This window comes from Aulostomus chinensis, chromosome 7, assembly GCF_037954235.1.
Source record: "Aulostomus chinensis isolate RoL2024-O1b breed Wild chromosome 7, RoL_Achi_v1.0, whole genome shotgun sequence".
NCBI lineage: Eukaryota > Metazoa > Chordata > Actinopteri > Syngnathiformes > Aulostomidae > Aulostomus > Aulostomus chinensis.
This window is the reverse complement of record NC_141326.1, coordinates 24662526-24676037: the sequence shown is the minus strand read 5'-3', so window position 1 is coordinate 24676037 and position 13512 is coordinate 24662526. Positions and strand designations below refer to the sequence as shown.

The 13512-nt window shown below is 41.6% G+C and overlaps 1 protein-coding gene across 3 annotated transcripts in view; it reads right to left on the bottom strand.

Moving 5' to 3' along the window:
* Window positions 1-1977: 1977 nt before the first annotated feature.
* The window catches only part of tead4 (TEA domain transcription factor 4), a 29088-nt gene continuing 17553 nt past the window's right edge, over window positions 1978-13512 (bottom strand). Inside the window, exons 6-11 of one of the 3 annotated variants that reach the window (XM_086207876.1) lie at window positions 13441-13502; window positions 13138-13268; window positions 12297-12470; window positions 7764-7904; window positions 6337-6489; window positions 1978-3042 (exon numbers count right to left, since the gene is read on the bottom strand). In XM_086207876.1, the coding sequence (XP_086064002.1) occupies window positions 2929-3042; window positions 6337-6489; window positions 7764-7904; window positions 12297-12470; window positions 13138-13268; window positions 13441-13502 (775 nt within the window). In that variant the 3' untranslated portion in view covers window positions 1978-2928. Of the gene's footprint in view, window positions 3043-5478; window positions 5629-6336; window positions 6490-7763; window positions 7905-12296; window positions 12471-13137; window positions 13269-13440; window positions 13503-13512 lie in introns of those variants that run through there. The other 2 variants (XM_086207874.1, XM_086207875.1) reach the window with 2 other exon arrangements.

Here is a 13512-nt window from a genome sequence, read left to right as displayed (position 1 = left end):
CCAGTCCCTGTGCAGGTGTGTGTCAACGCCGCGCACCTGCGGGAGGTGGAGACTGAGGTACCACGGGAAAGTGACTCTCTATCACAGTGAATGTAGATGCAGGAATGTTACCTGCAGAAGAGACTATGAGGCAACACTTAACGATATATCATCTTTTATTTTAAGTAAGAAAGAAGGATATAAAACTATTCATGTATAATTCAATATTACAAAATGTAGAGATAAAGTCCTTTTTAAAAATATATACAGTATATATCACAGATGTGTTGAAGTACATTTTTGAGGCTGTAATTTGTGATGCAGCTTAACTTTACAGGGTGTTGGGGATATTTCTCCATACATAGGCCCTTAAGTGTGTGTTCATGTCTGTTGTTGACTTCAATCATTGCTCCTGGGCCTGTGACTACTTCCTGTTGACGAGTGCATGAACTGTCAACAGTACCTTAAACAGAGTTAAGTGCTTAAGTCAGGAAACTAAAAGCAGAATCTTTAAAGGCGCTTCAGGTCTGTCAGTGTAAAATCTGCTTCACTGTACAATCAGCAAGAATCTCTGGGGATAAACAATCTGTCTGTTTTCAGTGAGGGCAGACATCCCAGAGTGGATTGCCATAATAGCAGCAATCTGCCTGAATTCTTTTAAACGGGATTACAAAAATAAGCCGTTTGCTTGCTGGTTTAGCATTTGTTAAAACTCGTGTTTTTTTCCTCTCAGCCCTTGAGAGCTTGCTTCTCAATCTCAGCGCCATACAGTCAATATTCACCTGGCAGTTTATTCATTTACCATCGCCTTACGTTGAAGAAACCTAATCTGACACAAATATATTCCACGTTCTTTCGTTTTATTAAGAGAGGGGATGTAAAATATGTTTCTAGTAAGGGAATATCATGTTAGAGCAGGTCAGACCCTTCGATGGGCAAGTTGTAATGACGGCTCACGGCCATCAGATGGCAGCAATCCCTTCATTTACAAATAGTATCATCCCAAATACACGCAGCATACTACAAATACACAAACTGCGCCATACATAATTTATTTTATCCCTTTAATTCAGGAAAGCAGTGCATTTAAGTTAAGATAATACAGAATGTGCACTCATGTTAAACAGGCTTTGGATTTAAACTGACAAACCTCACAAAAGGCAAATCTTCAATGCAAAAATGATGAATTTCAATCACCCATCCATTTTCTACTGGTTATCCTGTTAGGGATCACGGGGGGGGAGCCTATCCCAGCAGCCTCCGGTCGAGAGGCAGGGTTCACCCTGGACAGGTCACCAGTCTATGGCAGGGCCAACACATAGAGACAGACAACCATTCACACTCACAGCCACACCTACAGTCAATTTAGAGTATCAATCAGCCTCGTCCCCTCTTGATGTCTTTGGACTGTGGGAGGAAGCCGGAGTACCAGAGAGAACCCACACAGACACAGGGAGAACATGGAGACTCCACACAGAAAGATCTCGTGCTCGAGCCGGGACTCAAACCCGCAACGTTCTTCCTGTGAGACGACAGTACAAACCACTGCACCACCGTGCTGCCCCAAATTTCAATAATTTATGCAAGAAGTATTTAGAAGCTCCAGCCTCTTGAATGCAAGGGTTCGACACCTCTGTTTTAGATCATTAAGGGGTAAACTGACATCACCTCAGACTCCAGGGAACTCACAATGATGATGAATGATGAATCAAATACAAACAAAAATCAATCAAACTCAAAATGAATTAAAGAATCCAGATTTAGTTTGTACGTTGACAACTTTGCTACGTTTCTGTCACACATGGAACACTATAAACACAATAACCAGTTCTGTAGTGGAATAAAAGCAGCAGATGTGGACAAAGGGTTCTGAGATCCCTGCAGTTAGCAAATATTAAGACTGCAGTCAAAAATAGCTCACCATGTTCCAGCAGTACTGTAGACAAGCATTCAATGTATACGTACCTGATGAGTAACCTGACGATTGGCCTGGATAGATTAGAATTTTTTAAAAAAGATGAGAGAAAGCTTTGTTTTGAGAAACATGATTTATATTGCGTACATATAGAATAAAACTTTGTTGCAGCAACACATTTCACAGATAAACAAAACCACTCAGAGATTTTTGTAAGAAATACTTGTTTTTTTTATCTGACACTTCAGGGCAAGTTACACTTACAGGCATCCGCAATCAGCTTAAAGATCCAATTTTTGTTCAAGTTAGTGTTATTATGTGCCTTTTGTTGTAGTCAGATCATTTTCAATCAAAAACAGTAAGACAGTACAAGAAACATTTAACATTAAACATCAAACAAAATGAATACATTTGTTCTTTTAAATCACTTTAGCCTCTTATTTTCAGAACTTTGTTTAGAGGAGATGGATGTGGTACTGTACATATTTACTTTAAATTCTCAAATAACACAAATGATTGGCATCAAAAACAGTGATATTTTATGGATGTGCAAAAGAGGGATTCTCAGCCAACTTTCAATTATTTTCCCCCCCATTCTTATTCATATTTAAGTCAGTGGGTGGCACCCTGAGACAGCCAAACACCTCTGTAGCAAACACCCCCGGCACATGCATGTGTACAACAATCTAAATAAAAAACAAGCACTAGTAAAATGAGATGAAAAACACCATCAATGACAACTTTCTCATGCATGTCTTCTTGGCTATTTGGCTCCTTTGGTATAGAGACCACAGTGTGTCATGGTCCTCTTTTTTTTTCTTGCCACTTTTCACACAAAGTCTTTTTTTCAGTTTCCGCAGTCCCAAATCCACCTCTTCCTCAGCAGTAGTTGTGTTCCTGGGCACACCGATGACTTCTGGAGTCTTGACTGAGTTGTAGTCAGCTTTAAGCTTATAGAGGAAATAGTCCTTTGTTTAGTGTTGTTGCTCACTGAGGTGCTACAGTGGGTCTAAAGTAGTTAAGTTCCAAATGTGTCAGTCTTTGACTAGCCTATAGATGTGATGCTGTGCGCCGTGCTCGCTTGTGGACACCTCAAAAACGTAGGCTACACACAACAGGGTCTCCAGTGTGTCCCTGTTAGTCACCACCTGTAGATACAAACAAATTTGATATCAACGTATTGATGATGCAGCTATGTGTAAAGCTCCTGACGCACAGTTGGCTGTCAATCAACATGGGGTGTTATCGAGCATCGATGGTCTTTGAATCGTGTCAGATCAGATGGTCAGCTTCAGCGAATCACTGCACACAGTGTGTGTGTGTGTGTGTGTGTGTGTGTGTGTGTGTGTGTGTGTGTGTGTGTGTGTGTGGTGAGAACTTGGCAAAGCAGTTTAATCAGGAGGGCACCCACAAAATGTCCTCCTTGGTTTTGAACTTCACTTCACCTCATCATTCCAATTCATTAAGATTTTCATAACAAGTGGCCATTTGGAATGAAGACCAACTGATCGACATGGCTCAGATGATAGCAAGCTCTGTAGGTCATTACAGAGAATCCCCGCTCTGTTTGTATCCACAGTCCAGAGCTAATTTCATCAACGAAAATAATTAGAGAAAAAGGAGTGAAATGTTAGAGGTGGGCTATTTGATAATCACAACAATGCAGATACAACTAAAACTGATTGTGAATTTGTGGAGGCAAAAATTACTGGTTTATGCTTGCAGACTATATCTGCCCACCCAGAGACGTTGTGTGTGTGTTTATGTGATGCGCGTATCAAGTTAGAAGTAACGTTAGCCTTTAACACAACAGCGCAGTGTGTGTACAGCAATGGTTCTGTAGCGGCGCTACAGGGTGGTCAACATTTCTCTGGAGTGTGTCACTCTTTTCAGAATGAAATAGCTTTTTTTTTTGTGAAGCTCTTTATTGACAAAGCAGCATCCTCACAGGCTACATAAAGCAGACCGACCTATAAGGTGGTGCAGCTTAGAAATTATACAATTAAAACAACAACACGTCTGAACATGTGCCAGATGCGTTCTTTCTCTGTCAACAGGATTACGCAGGAACTGCTGGACTAATTTTCATTAAACCTGGTGGAAGAGAGAAGTGTGGGCCAAGGGTGAACCCAATGAACTTCTGGAACAAATCCAAGTAACACCCTGAAAAATCTCATGGGGCAGCATGACTCGAGTAGACTGGCACCTCGCATGGCAGCCCTCATCAGTGTGTGTATAAGGGTGATTGATATAACATTGTCATACAATATAAATAGAGTCCATTTCCTTTGGTTTTTACTGCACTGTGTTCTACTGAGTACGCCTCTAATAAACTGTTGAGTTAGCGATTTTGGTTGACAACAGCCAGGTAATTCTGAAGAACTGAATGTTCAAGATTCAGAAGAGGTTGTTGTTTATGTTCAAATATAAAGCCTGAAACACAATGAATCTGTCCATCAGGTAAGCGAACAGACGGACGCTTCTCTCAATAACCATTGCTGACAGAGCAGCTACACCGATGTTTGTCTCGCAAGACGCACGCGCCACGGCTTGACGTGCGTTGAAGAGGCTCAATACACGTTTAAAATGACAGAATCTCCATAAAAAACACTCCGCTTACGCTGCTGCAGAACAACTGAATCCCAGTTACAGTTTGCGACATCTCTGCGTGTTTCAGGAGGAATCAAACTACCTGGCAAAAGATGGATAGCACTGTCAGTACGTTCTTGTAAAGCCATTTACTTCATCTTTTTCAGGATTTGACTCTTCTTTCACTCACTGTGTTTTATTTTAGATTTACACACTTGTTGTCTCTGTGCGTTCATTCAGCACATAAGAAAGGATTTATTCTGCTCTTGTATTTTAATCATTATAGGTCAATAAATGATACACATGCTCTCTGGTCAAAATGTTCCTTTAGTTATTAGCGCATAACCTTGTTGCTTCATTATGTTTGTATTGAATGCAACACTTGTTACGTGTTGTATATTGATCCATTGTGCTCAGCCTTGCAATGTGGAGTCTGTGTGTGCATGTATCTATTGTCTATATGAGCCAGTGTGTACGTGCATGTGCATCTGTTTATGAGCTGTTCATGGCTAATATGAGCTAAATCAGTCCATTGAGAAACCTAATGACATGCTGCCATGTAGTCGTCAGTGTGGGCTCAATATGGTCATTGTCCCTCTGCCAGTAGGAATGCAGCCACCAATGGAAAGAACACCAATGTCTTTGAACCCTGGTGTTGAGGACCACTTTGTTACTATGGTGATACACTCCAGTCTATTCACTTCCCTCTTTTTGTCCACCCTTTCAGAAGCACACCAACTCATTCAGAAACTTACTGCAGAAAGGACAAAATGTTTTAACTGTGCAAGAAAACACTGGGAAAATATTAGAATTCCTTGGCAGTTAAAAATTGCCACCACCAGGTGTTAATAGGCTGCCACGTTTATCCATGTAACGTCACATCATAACCAATTAACTAAGTCAAGAAATGTACAGTTTTTCTGATTCACACCCTTTTTCTGATTCACACCCTTTAATGGCACTCCAATACTTGGACAGGGAAGTTTGAAATCGAAAGCACCGGAACACTCATGTGGTCCTGTGCTGTATCGCCTCGTGTTGTGACTAATATCTCCATTCATTACGTCAGGATCAGCTTTTTATTCCGCTTTACAAGAGATGTGCAAATGAGGCCAGAGTTGTGGTAACAGGGCTGATAATGTCTCCTAAAACCAACAAAGAATACAATAAAATGGTGCAATATCATAATTTTTCAAAAACTGGAACATATTAGGATTTCTAAAATACTTACTGGTAGATGTTTGCACCCATTTCCAGTCTTCATGCTAATGCAAGCTAACCAGCTGCTGGCTATAATTTCATGTTAGCATGCAGACGGAAGGGGTAATTATTTTCAAATATTCCAATATTCATTTTATTATTTTAAGGGGGAAAAAAATGAATGGACTTAAAGTATCACCTCTCTTTCCCCCTACGGCTGGTTGTGATGCAGTGCTACTGGCGGACCTGCCTTTGCAAACCCGGATTAAACAACAAAGAACACCTGCTTGAGTAAAACATCCAGTGTTAACATTTCCTACAACTAGACCCCCTCTACCTACCATCTTATGAACGAGTGAACCTGTGTTTTTTGCCAGTCCCAGATTTGGTCTGAATATAGCAAAACTGCTAACCAAAACAAAAAAGGGATTCCAACAATCTTGGAATAATTCCCAGTAAATATTGACTACAGCATAGTAGCGTACCAGCATGTTGGCAGTTAACAGTGTTCTTATGTAACTCTCAGCAAAAATAACAAATGATGTTCCTCAATGCATTCTGAAACTCTATTCCTGCTACTTGAGTAACATCAAAAGAGAAAAGGCCAGATTTCTATACACACATGTTCCATAAATCCTGTTTTCTGTGTGTACCTGTAGGATAGTGAAGTTCTCCAGTACGCTGTTCATCATGTACTTCTCCGGCAGGTGCTTAAGCTTGTGGATGAAGTTGATCATGTATTCACATAAAGGGGAACGGTGGATCCGAAACACGTAACGCCCATTCTCAAAGCGTGCGTACTCCGTCTAGAAGAGAGGATAATATACACTATAAAAATGAGCAGTACAATATATCAGAACATACAACATGGAGAAAAAGAATTTAAACACATTAAAGAATGAAATAAGAAATCTGTAGTAAAAAAACGAGGGATACATGTTCCACTGAAACTCAATTTGATTCACTGAAATGAACATCTATGTGATAAGCTGTAATATGTGTAATATAATATACCTAATGCAGCATATGGCATGCCAGACACGACAATAAACATATTTCTCGTGACAACCGTAATCAAATTATGAAGCCATTAAATATCATCATGTGGCCTACTGAGGCGCATGGCTAAACCTTGGGATGTGTGTGTATGTGTTTATATTGTACAATCCATCAGCAGCAGGTGGGGGCAGGGCCACTATTGTTTCTGTTTAACGGGAAGCATAACAGTTAATCATGCCAGGGAGATTTTTTTCATGTCAGTTTCCCGACTACAGATCAGCGGTAATTGACTGGAATTCATCTCCATCAGCAGCAGTAGCAGGGTGATGATGGTGCTTTTTGACATGGTCGTGACCTCTTAATGTGGAGATAGCGCTCATCTGTAGAGCAGCCAGTGACTGAAATGTCTTGAATTGTAACCACTCATAGCATATCAGCCACTACCGTTGAAAATTGTGGTAAATCTTCATGAATTTCCACAAACACACATATTCATTTTAGTTTACCAAAAAAAAACCCCAACCTAAAAATGACTGTTTTTAAGCACACATCTGTAATTATACCAAAAGATACATTCTTACATCATGAATGCAGCTCCTCATGGTGTTATCTTTAATTTTAGACTAAAATCTTCGAGGACAAAGGTTTCAAAGTACAGGGTGGGACGGATGTGAACGTTTCTCAATCATCAACAGGGCATCATGGAGAACAGCCTAAATAAATGCAATACTGGTTAAACATATGGATTAGACATACAGTAGCTTTGGTAGAATTTTACGGTTTTTCCTATATTCCAAAACATGGAAAACTAATAAATGACCCAGGTGACCCACGTACAGTATTTGGTGTACTCTGAAATACTGTAAAACAACTGCTTTTGACTGATAACGGATATTTACTGAAATGTGCCCTTTGGCTGTAAACACAATTGGACCTTTTTCTTTTCAGTATCAGAAATTACATAAGCTTTTAAGTGAGACTTTAATGCCAGAAATGGATGCTGGATGTGTTTGACGTCAAGCATACTCCTGTGGAAGTTTAGATATTAATAACCTGATAAACCCCAGGATCTTCCCATTACCTCCACTTTCTCTACCACCTGCTTGCCAAAAGAGCAGACCTTGGTGGATGAGGTGATAATCATGTTCTCAGAGCTCTCATACTGGCTGGATACGCCATAGAAAAAGCTGCTGTCATCCTGCAGGTTTACACTAAGGTCCGCCTAGACAGAAGAGAAAGATAAGACACATCAGACCCAACTAAACATCGATACACTTGTAAAATTTGACTTTAAAAAGGTACCGAGATTGTGTAGTGTGTATGAGGGTTCCCTGAAGACACCACCTTGTTACAGAGGACACAAGTGCCAGATCACACTGAGCATCTGAAACCTCAGGGATATACAAGTATCAACTTCTATAATCTATAACAAAATGCCAGGCTCTATGTTTCTGCTCACAGATATGGATCTCAAGAAACATGCATGTCAGTTTGACAAAGAGGCATTACCAAGACTGTTGCAGCTCAACAAAGCTTGAGAGTGATTCTCTGTAAAGCCAAGAGGCATCCAATGGCCTGATCCCATAACCTACTATAACGCTGTCAATCCAGCCTCCAGATTCCCAAGATTGTGTACCTTCTTGTGTGTGTGTGTGTGTGTGTCTGTGTGTGTGTGTGTGTCTAATGCATTCTACAGTAATGCAAAATAAAGCAGAAGATTTTGATCTGCCAATACTGTAGAGATATAATGTTTCAGGGCATTTGAATCTAGTAACCTGATAGCTCATACATTGTGATGTTGTCTCTTAAATGATGTTAGAGCTCATGGATGTTACTTTTATGTGCCTCATTTAAAATCTGTCTTTTGCATTTACACCCGTCCGTCTCCCCAGCTGTACGCTGCCAATACGCCCTTACAGAGCTGTTCCTGGTCATTGCTTTGTCCCTTTCTGACGCTCTGGGGAGAAGCACAGACGACCACACGCTTCCTTCACCTGTCGCATCCTTTCACTTGAGGAAGAGGGGTTTCACCCAGGCAATGTGCTGGATGGTAGGATCATGCTATTCCCCAAATTCCGAAATAGGGACCCTGACAGACCAGAAGAGACATTACAGCAGGGACCAGAACACATACAGTTTCCCCGCCTGCAGACACGGCCAACTGTGTTGGTATGGATTGTCGGTACGGACTCAAACCAGCTGCCCCGTGTTGGTTGGCAGACTGTTGCACTACCTGGACTCTGATATCAAAATGCCATTAATCATCTTAAACCATGTTAATGCTACGTTTGACTTGACTGTGGATGATGAAATCATCACATGTTCAAGTCTGAAGGCACTGAAGTTTCTTCATTCCTGGGTGGATGCAGTTTCACCTACTGTATGTCTGATCCTTCCAGTAGTTCAAGTTTGAACTCTGGCAAGTATAATCTGATTTCAGATCAGACTGAGGTGAATTCTCCTCCACGAGACAGCTGGGCTGTTTTACCTTTTCCCCTCTTAGGCTCTTGTCTCCTAATGGGCCATTGAGACACTGCTCAGCCTCCTCATCTCTTCATCACCCTGTTCATCTTCATCTCGGGCTGATGTAATTCCTCTATTTGTCTTCATCCCTGAGGCCTAGTGACCCTCCCCTAACCGCCATTCCCTGCTTCCCTAACAGCCTGCGAGGGAATTCATCCAATTACAATCAGCAGCATGCAATTGGCTGATTAGATCATGGTGGGCAGGCTGGCTGTGTAACAATTTAGCAGAGCCAGCTCAAATCAGATTCCCTCGGCACTTCAAAGGCGTGAGACAATCTGTTAGGACAGGGCCACGGGCACTGAGGGGGCGACGAGGGCGGAGGGAGGTGGGGCAGGGCAGCCACTGGCCGAAAGGGGGGTTTGCTGGAAATTCAATCTAGAATGCCATAGCTTTGGAGGTGGGCCATCCGCCTGTCACCGTCACCATGCCAACCTGTGCCTCAGCACACCCCCGAGTCATGACCTGCCACGTGGCTGTGTCACAACGGCAACATCAAATAGGTTTCTCCTGTCCTTTATGATGGTTTAAATAAGATTATTGTATTTTCAGATGTGTTTAGAATTTAATTCGGCTTATTTTCACTGCCAAGAGCATCCTCAATACTCTTTCCCCAAGAATGGGTGTTGAAATGCCCAGCTGCTCTGTAGCATTTCTGTGTTTTGTCAGGGATGCCTTGAGAATTGGAGGACACCCTTGGGATACTATAAGATGAACACACTTAAAGCAAACAGTGTTATGAGCTTGTTTTCCTCAAGCGGGGAGTTGCATGTGTCATAACTGTTGACTCCACTGGGCTCCGACATGAATCAAGAGAGTAATATTTCACTGACAAATGTCTTGTTGGTTGCACGCCACCAACCATTCCTCCTGCCATCTCTTTCTCTTGTTCACACTATCTGTGTCTCTATTTCTATCTCTTGTTTTTTATTGCTTTGCTGCTCTCTTTTTCTTTATGATATACGACAGGGCTTCTCTTCCCCTCCTGCTCTCACCCCTGAATCAAATGCCATTGATCTGGCCAGCTGCTCTTCCCAAGGACTGGAGGAGACTTCTTCCAATATGGTGTCACTCACAAATGTCTTTTATCTCTCCACAATAAATAATGTGGAAGTCAAACATATGAGAAGGGCAATGCCATACATACAAAGCCATCTGGTGGCATGAGATTGCAAGGTGATATACTTTGAACTTGACATTCATAGTCTTTGGCACCCCAAACAGCAACTCAAGCAACACTATAATGTACAATTACTCTCAATGTCCTAAAATTACATTTTTGACAAAAGAAACGGAGCCAAAAGTTTCTTCAGTAAGATTTCAGAATTTCAAAGTAGGTACCGTAGTCACCTAATGAAGCTGGTGTAGCGAATAAAAACCATCTCACAAATCAGCTAAGTTTGTTTTTTTTTTTTTGTAAATAAATTGCTCTCACTGGTGGCATTTTGCAGTTGATGAACTTGAAGAAAGAGTAAAACCAACAGGAAACATTATGGTTTGTGCTTGTGACTGTAAGAGCGTGTTTAGTGACACAATTTCATGATTCTGCAAATGAAAATGTGAATCTAAAAGACAATTGTGAGCTCATGTGACTGCAGTTTCTGCTTATGAACTTTTCTTGAGTAACAACTTATAATTTCTAAGAGCAAGAGGGACTTTCTGTTCTGGATCCCTGAGCAGATCACCAGTGTTTCAACCAGAGTGCACATGTCACGCAGAGGTGAGCACTTCTTTTTAGTAAAAAGGGAGGTAGGGTGAAGCATCTCCTCCATGAATCCCCCCGCCCCCCGTCTTATTTGTAAATGATGAAGATGATGATATGAAACTGTACAGAGCAGGTTAAGTGCTGTGTTGCAAGTAAGCTTCCAGGCTAACGCCTCCGCCTACCACGCTGTGGTCATGAGCTCCAGCTCTCGCAGGACTCTGTTTGTCTACACATGGCAGATTACAGATAGTCGAGAGGCTTTGTGGGTTCACATCAACATCTAATCTCATCTGGTTTCTTCTCAATGAGCATTCTGAATGTGATGTTCAAAGCTTTAGAAAACATGATAGTTAACCATTAAAACCCGTTATCTCTTCAGAGCGCTGTAAATTTCAAACATGCACAATTTTGTCTTTGCAGTCAGGATGACTGGCCTCTCATCAAGCACTGTTGTGCACGGTCACTTGGATGCTACTTGAAAGGCCCAGCCAATTCCTCCAGTATTGTAGAGTGTTGTCATAGTGAGGGTGTCCAGTTACACACCATACGCCACCTTTTCTCAATCTTTGCCTATCAATCACCGCATGTTTTGTCCTCTTTATCTTCCCACAGTTCCTGTTTTTACAATTCTGCAAACTTTTCTCTGTATCTCCAGTTGAATAAGTGCTTTACGCTCAATCTGTGATGGATGTCAAATTGCAGGTGTTGTGTGTTTGTCTGTGTGCGTGTGTGCACTTATCTATAAATAAGTGCATGGTGGGGAGTGTGTGTGTGTGTGTGTGTGGGGGGGGGGGGGTCTATGACTGTTGGACTCAGTCTAATAGCACAGGGACAGGTGCCTGGGCTCACATTTCCCCTGGTGAAAGATCAAGCCTGCCACTCTCCCCAAGGCTGCTGTCACACACAATCACACACACATCAGAGACATATACAAACACACCCATGCCAAATGCATCCTGTGCAGCAATGCCTTTTTTTTGCTAGCATATAAACCACCAATCAGGTCATTAGAGCAAAGACTTTCCATTACTTCAACTCTAAAATTGTCCTTCAGGCCTTCAACTCCACTGCGTAAGTCATTGCAACACAATTAACACTATTTGAACATTAACAGCTAACAGGTGCTTCAAAACATTAACAAGATTATTCACTGTACTTTCACTTCACCTTCATGACTTGAGGATGTAGGAGGCATACCACATGTACAGTATTTGCTCCAAATTGCTAAACATTTGCTAAAACAGATACTAATAGAAATTAGAATTAGTTAATATTCAATTTTTCAGTTGGATTTTCACTGGATTAACACAGTGGATTGGGAACTGTTTTGATTTGAACTGGACGTCTCAAAAAAGAGAGAAGAAAAAAAAAACTTAAATACCGTACCCAGAATTTGACGAGAAAGAAAGCGTTGTGTGGCCCTTTGTCAAAGAGTTCCTTTAGCCCTCCTTTCTTCTCTGGAAATTTATCGTAGATCTGTCTGATATCCACTGACTCCAAATAGGGGTCACTGTAGCTGGGGTTGGACTGGCCAATGTGCACAAACAGGTGCTTGTTGAACTGAAAAGACCAAAATACATATAAGAAGCTGAACAGAGCTCAAATATTCATCGTCATGCCGCTAAATTGCCACTTTAGTTGGGTACTCCCAGAAATCTGTCACACTCAGCTTGTGAGTCATTAAATATTTACTCTAATGTCACCTCAAGGGTCCCAGCCTTGTCCCTCACGTAATTCAGGATCATCTGTTGTGTTTCTCTGTGTTAATTACACTTGGACATCTTCGGTAGTTGCTATCATATAACTTTAAAACGAAAACTACCTGACAGTGTTAAATTAAACATCACCTGCCCAAATATGTCTCCATTTTCTGAGGAAGAATTCAATTTATTTTGGTTATCTACTGGAGCTTTGAGTCACTGTTCAGTTCAAGAATTGTTTTATTTTCTGTGAAAGTCTGTGGCAGATGATTCCAGCAGCTTGGGTCAGTTTAAGTGAGAAAAGGATTTTGTTAAGGGGGAAAACACTGCATTAATATTTGATACTACCTTAATGAGCACATGACAAGTAAAAACTTTTCGATCATAAAAATGATTAATTAATCTAACTCCCAACTCTTGACAGGCATGACAATGAAATAATTTGAGTAGATCACTCAACAGCAGTGTTGTAAGAACACTTTTGAATCATGGTCTTATCATACTTGGCTCCAGTCTTATCCACTCACAGTCTCTGGGTCTTGAGGTTGCTCCAAGAAGGCGGAGAACTCCAGCATTCGGAGCTTGGAGCTGGCAATACTTCTACCCTGCCAAGGGGGGGCACCGGGAGACATGGACAGCCCAGCTGAGCTTTCATAACCTGGAAAGAAGAGGGCAGTGACAGCTGAAATGTGTGATTCAAGTGCAAAACGTGAAAAGAAAGTCAGTGAGTGCGCTTTGTGCAAGGTCTTGGTCATCAGTCCGGTTGTCTCATCACTTTGCCAGTCTGACAGCTCTCTGTCAACACAGCAGGATAGAGAAAGAGCACCCACCTGCTATGGGGGCCGGGCCAGACGCTTGCATGGCGTAACTCTGCTGGGAGAAGGGCTTAATGCTGGAGAGAC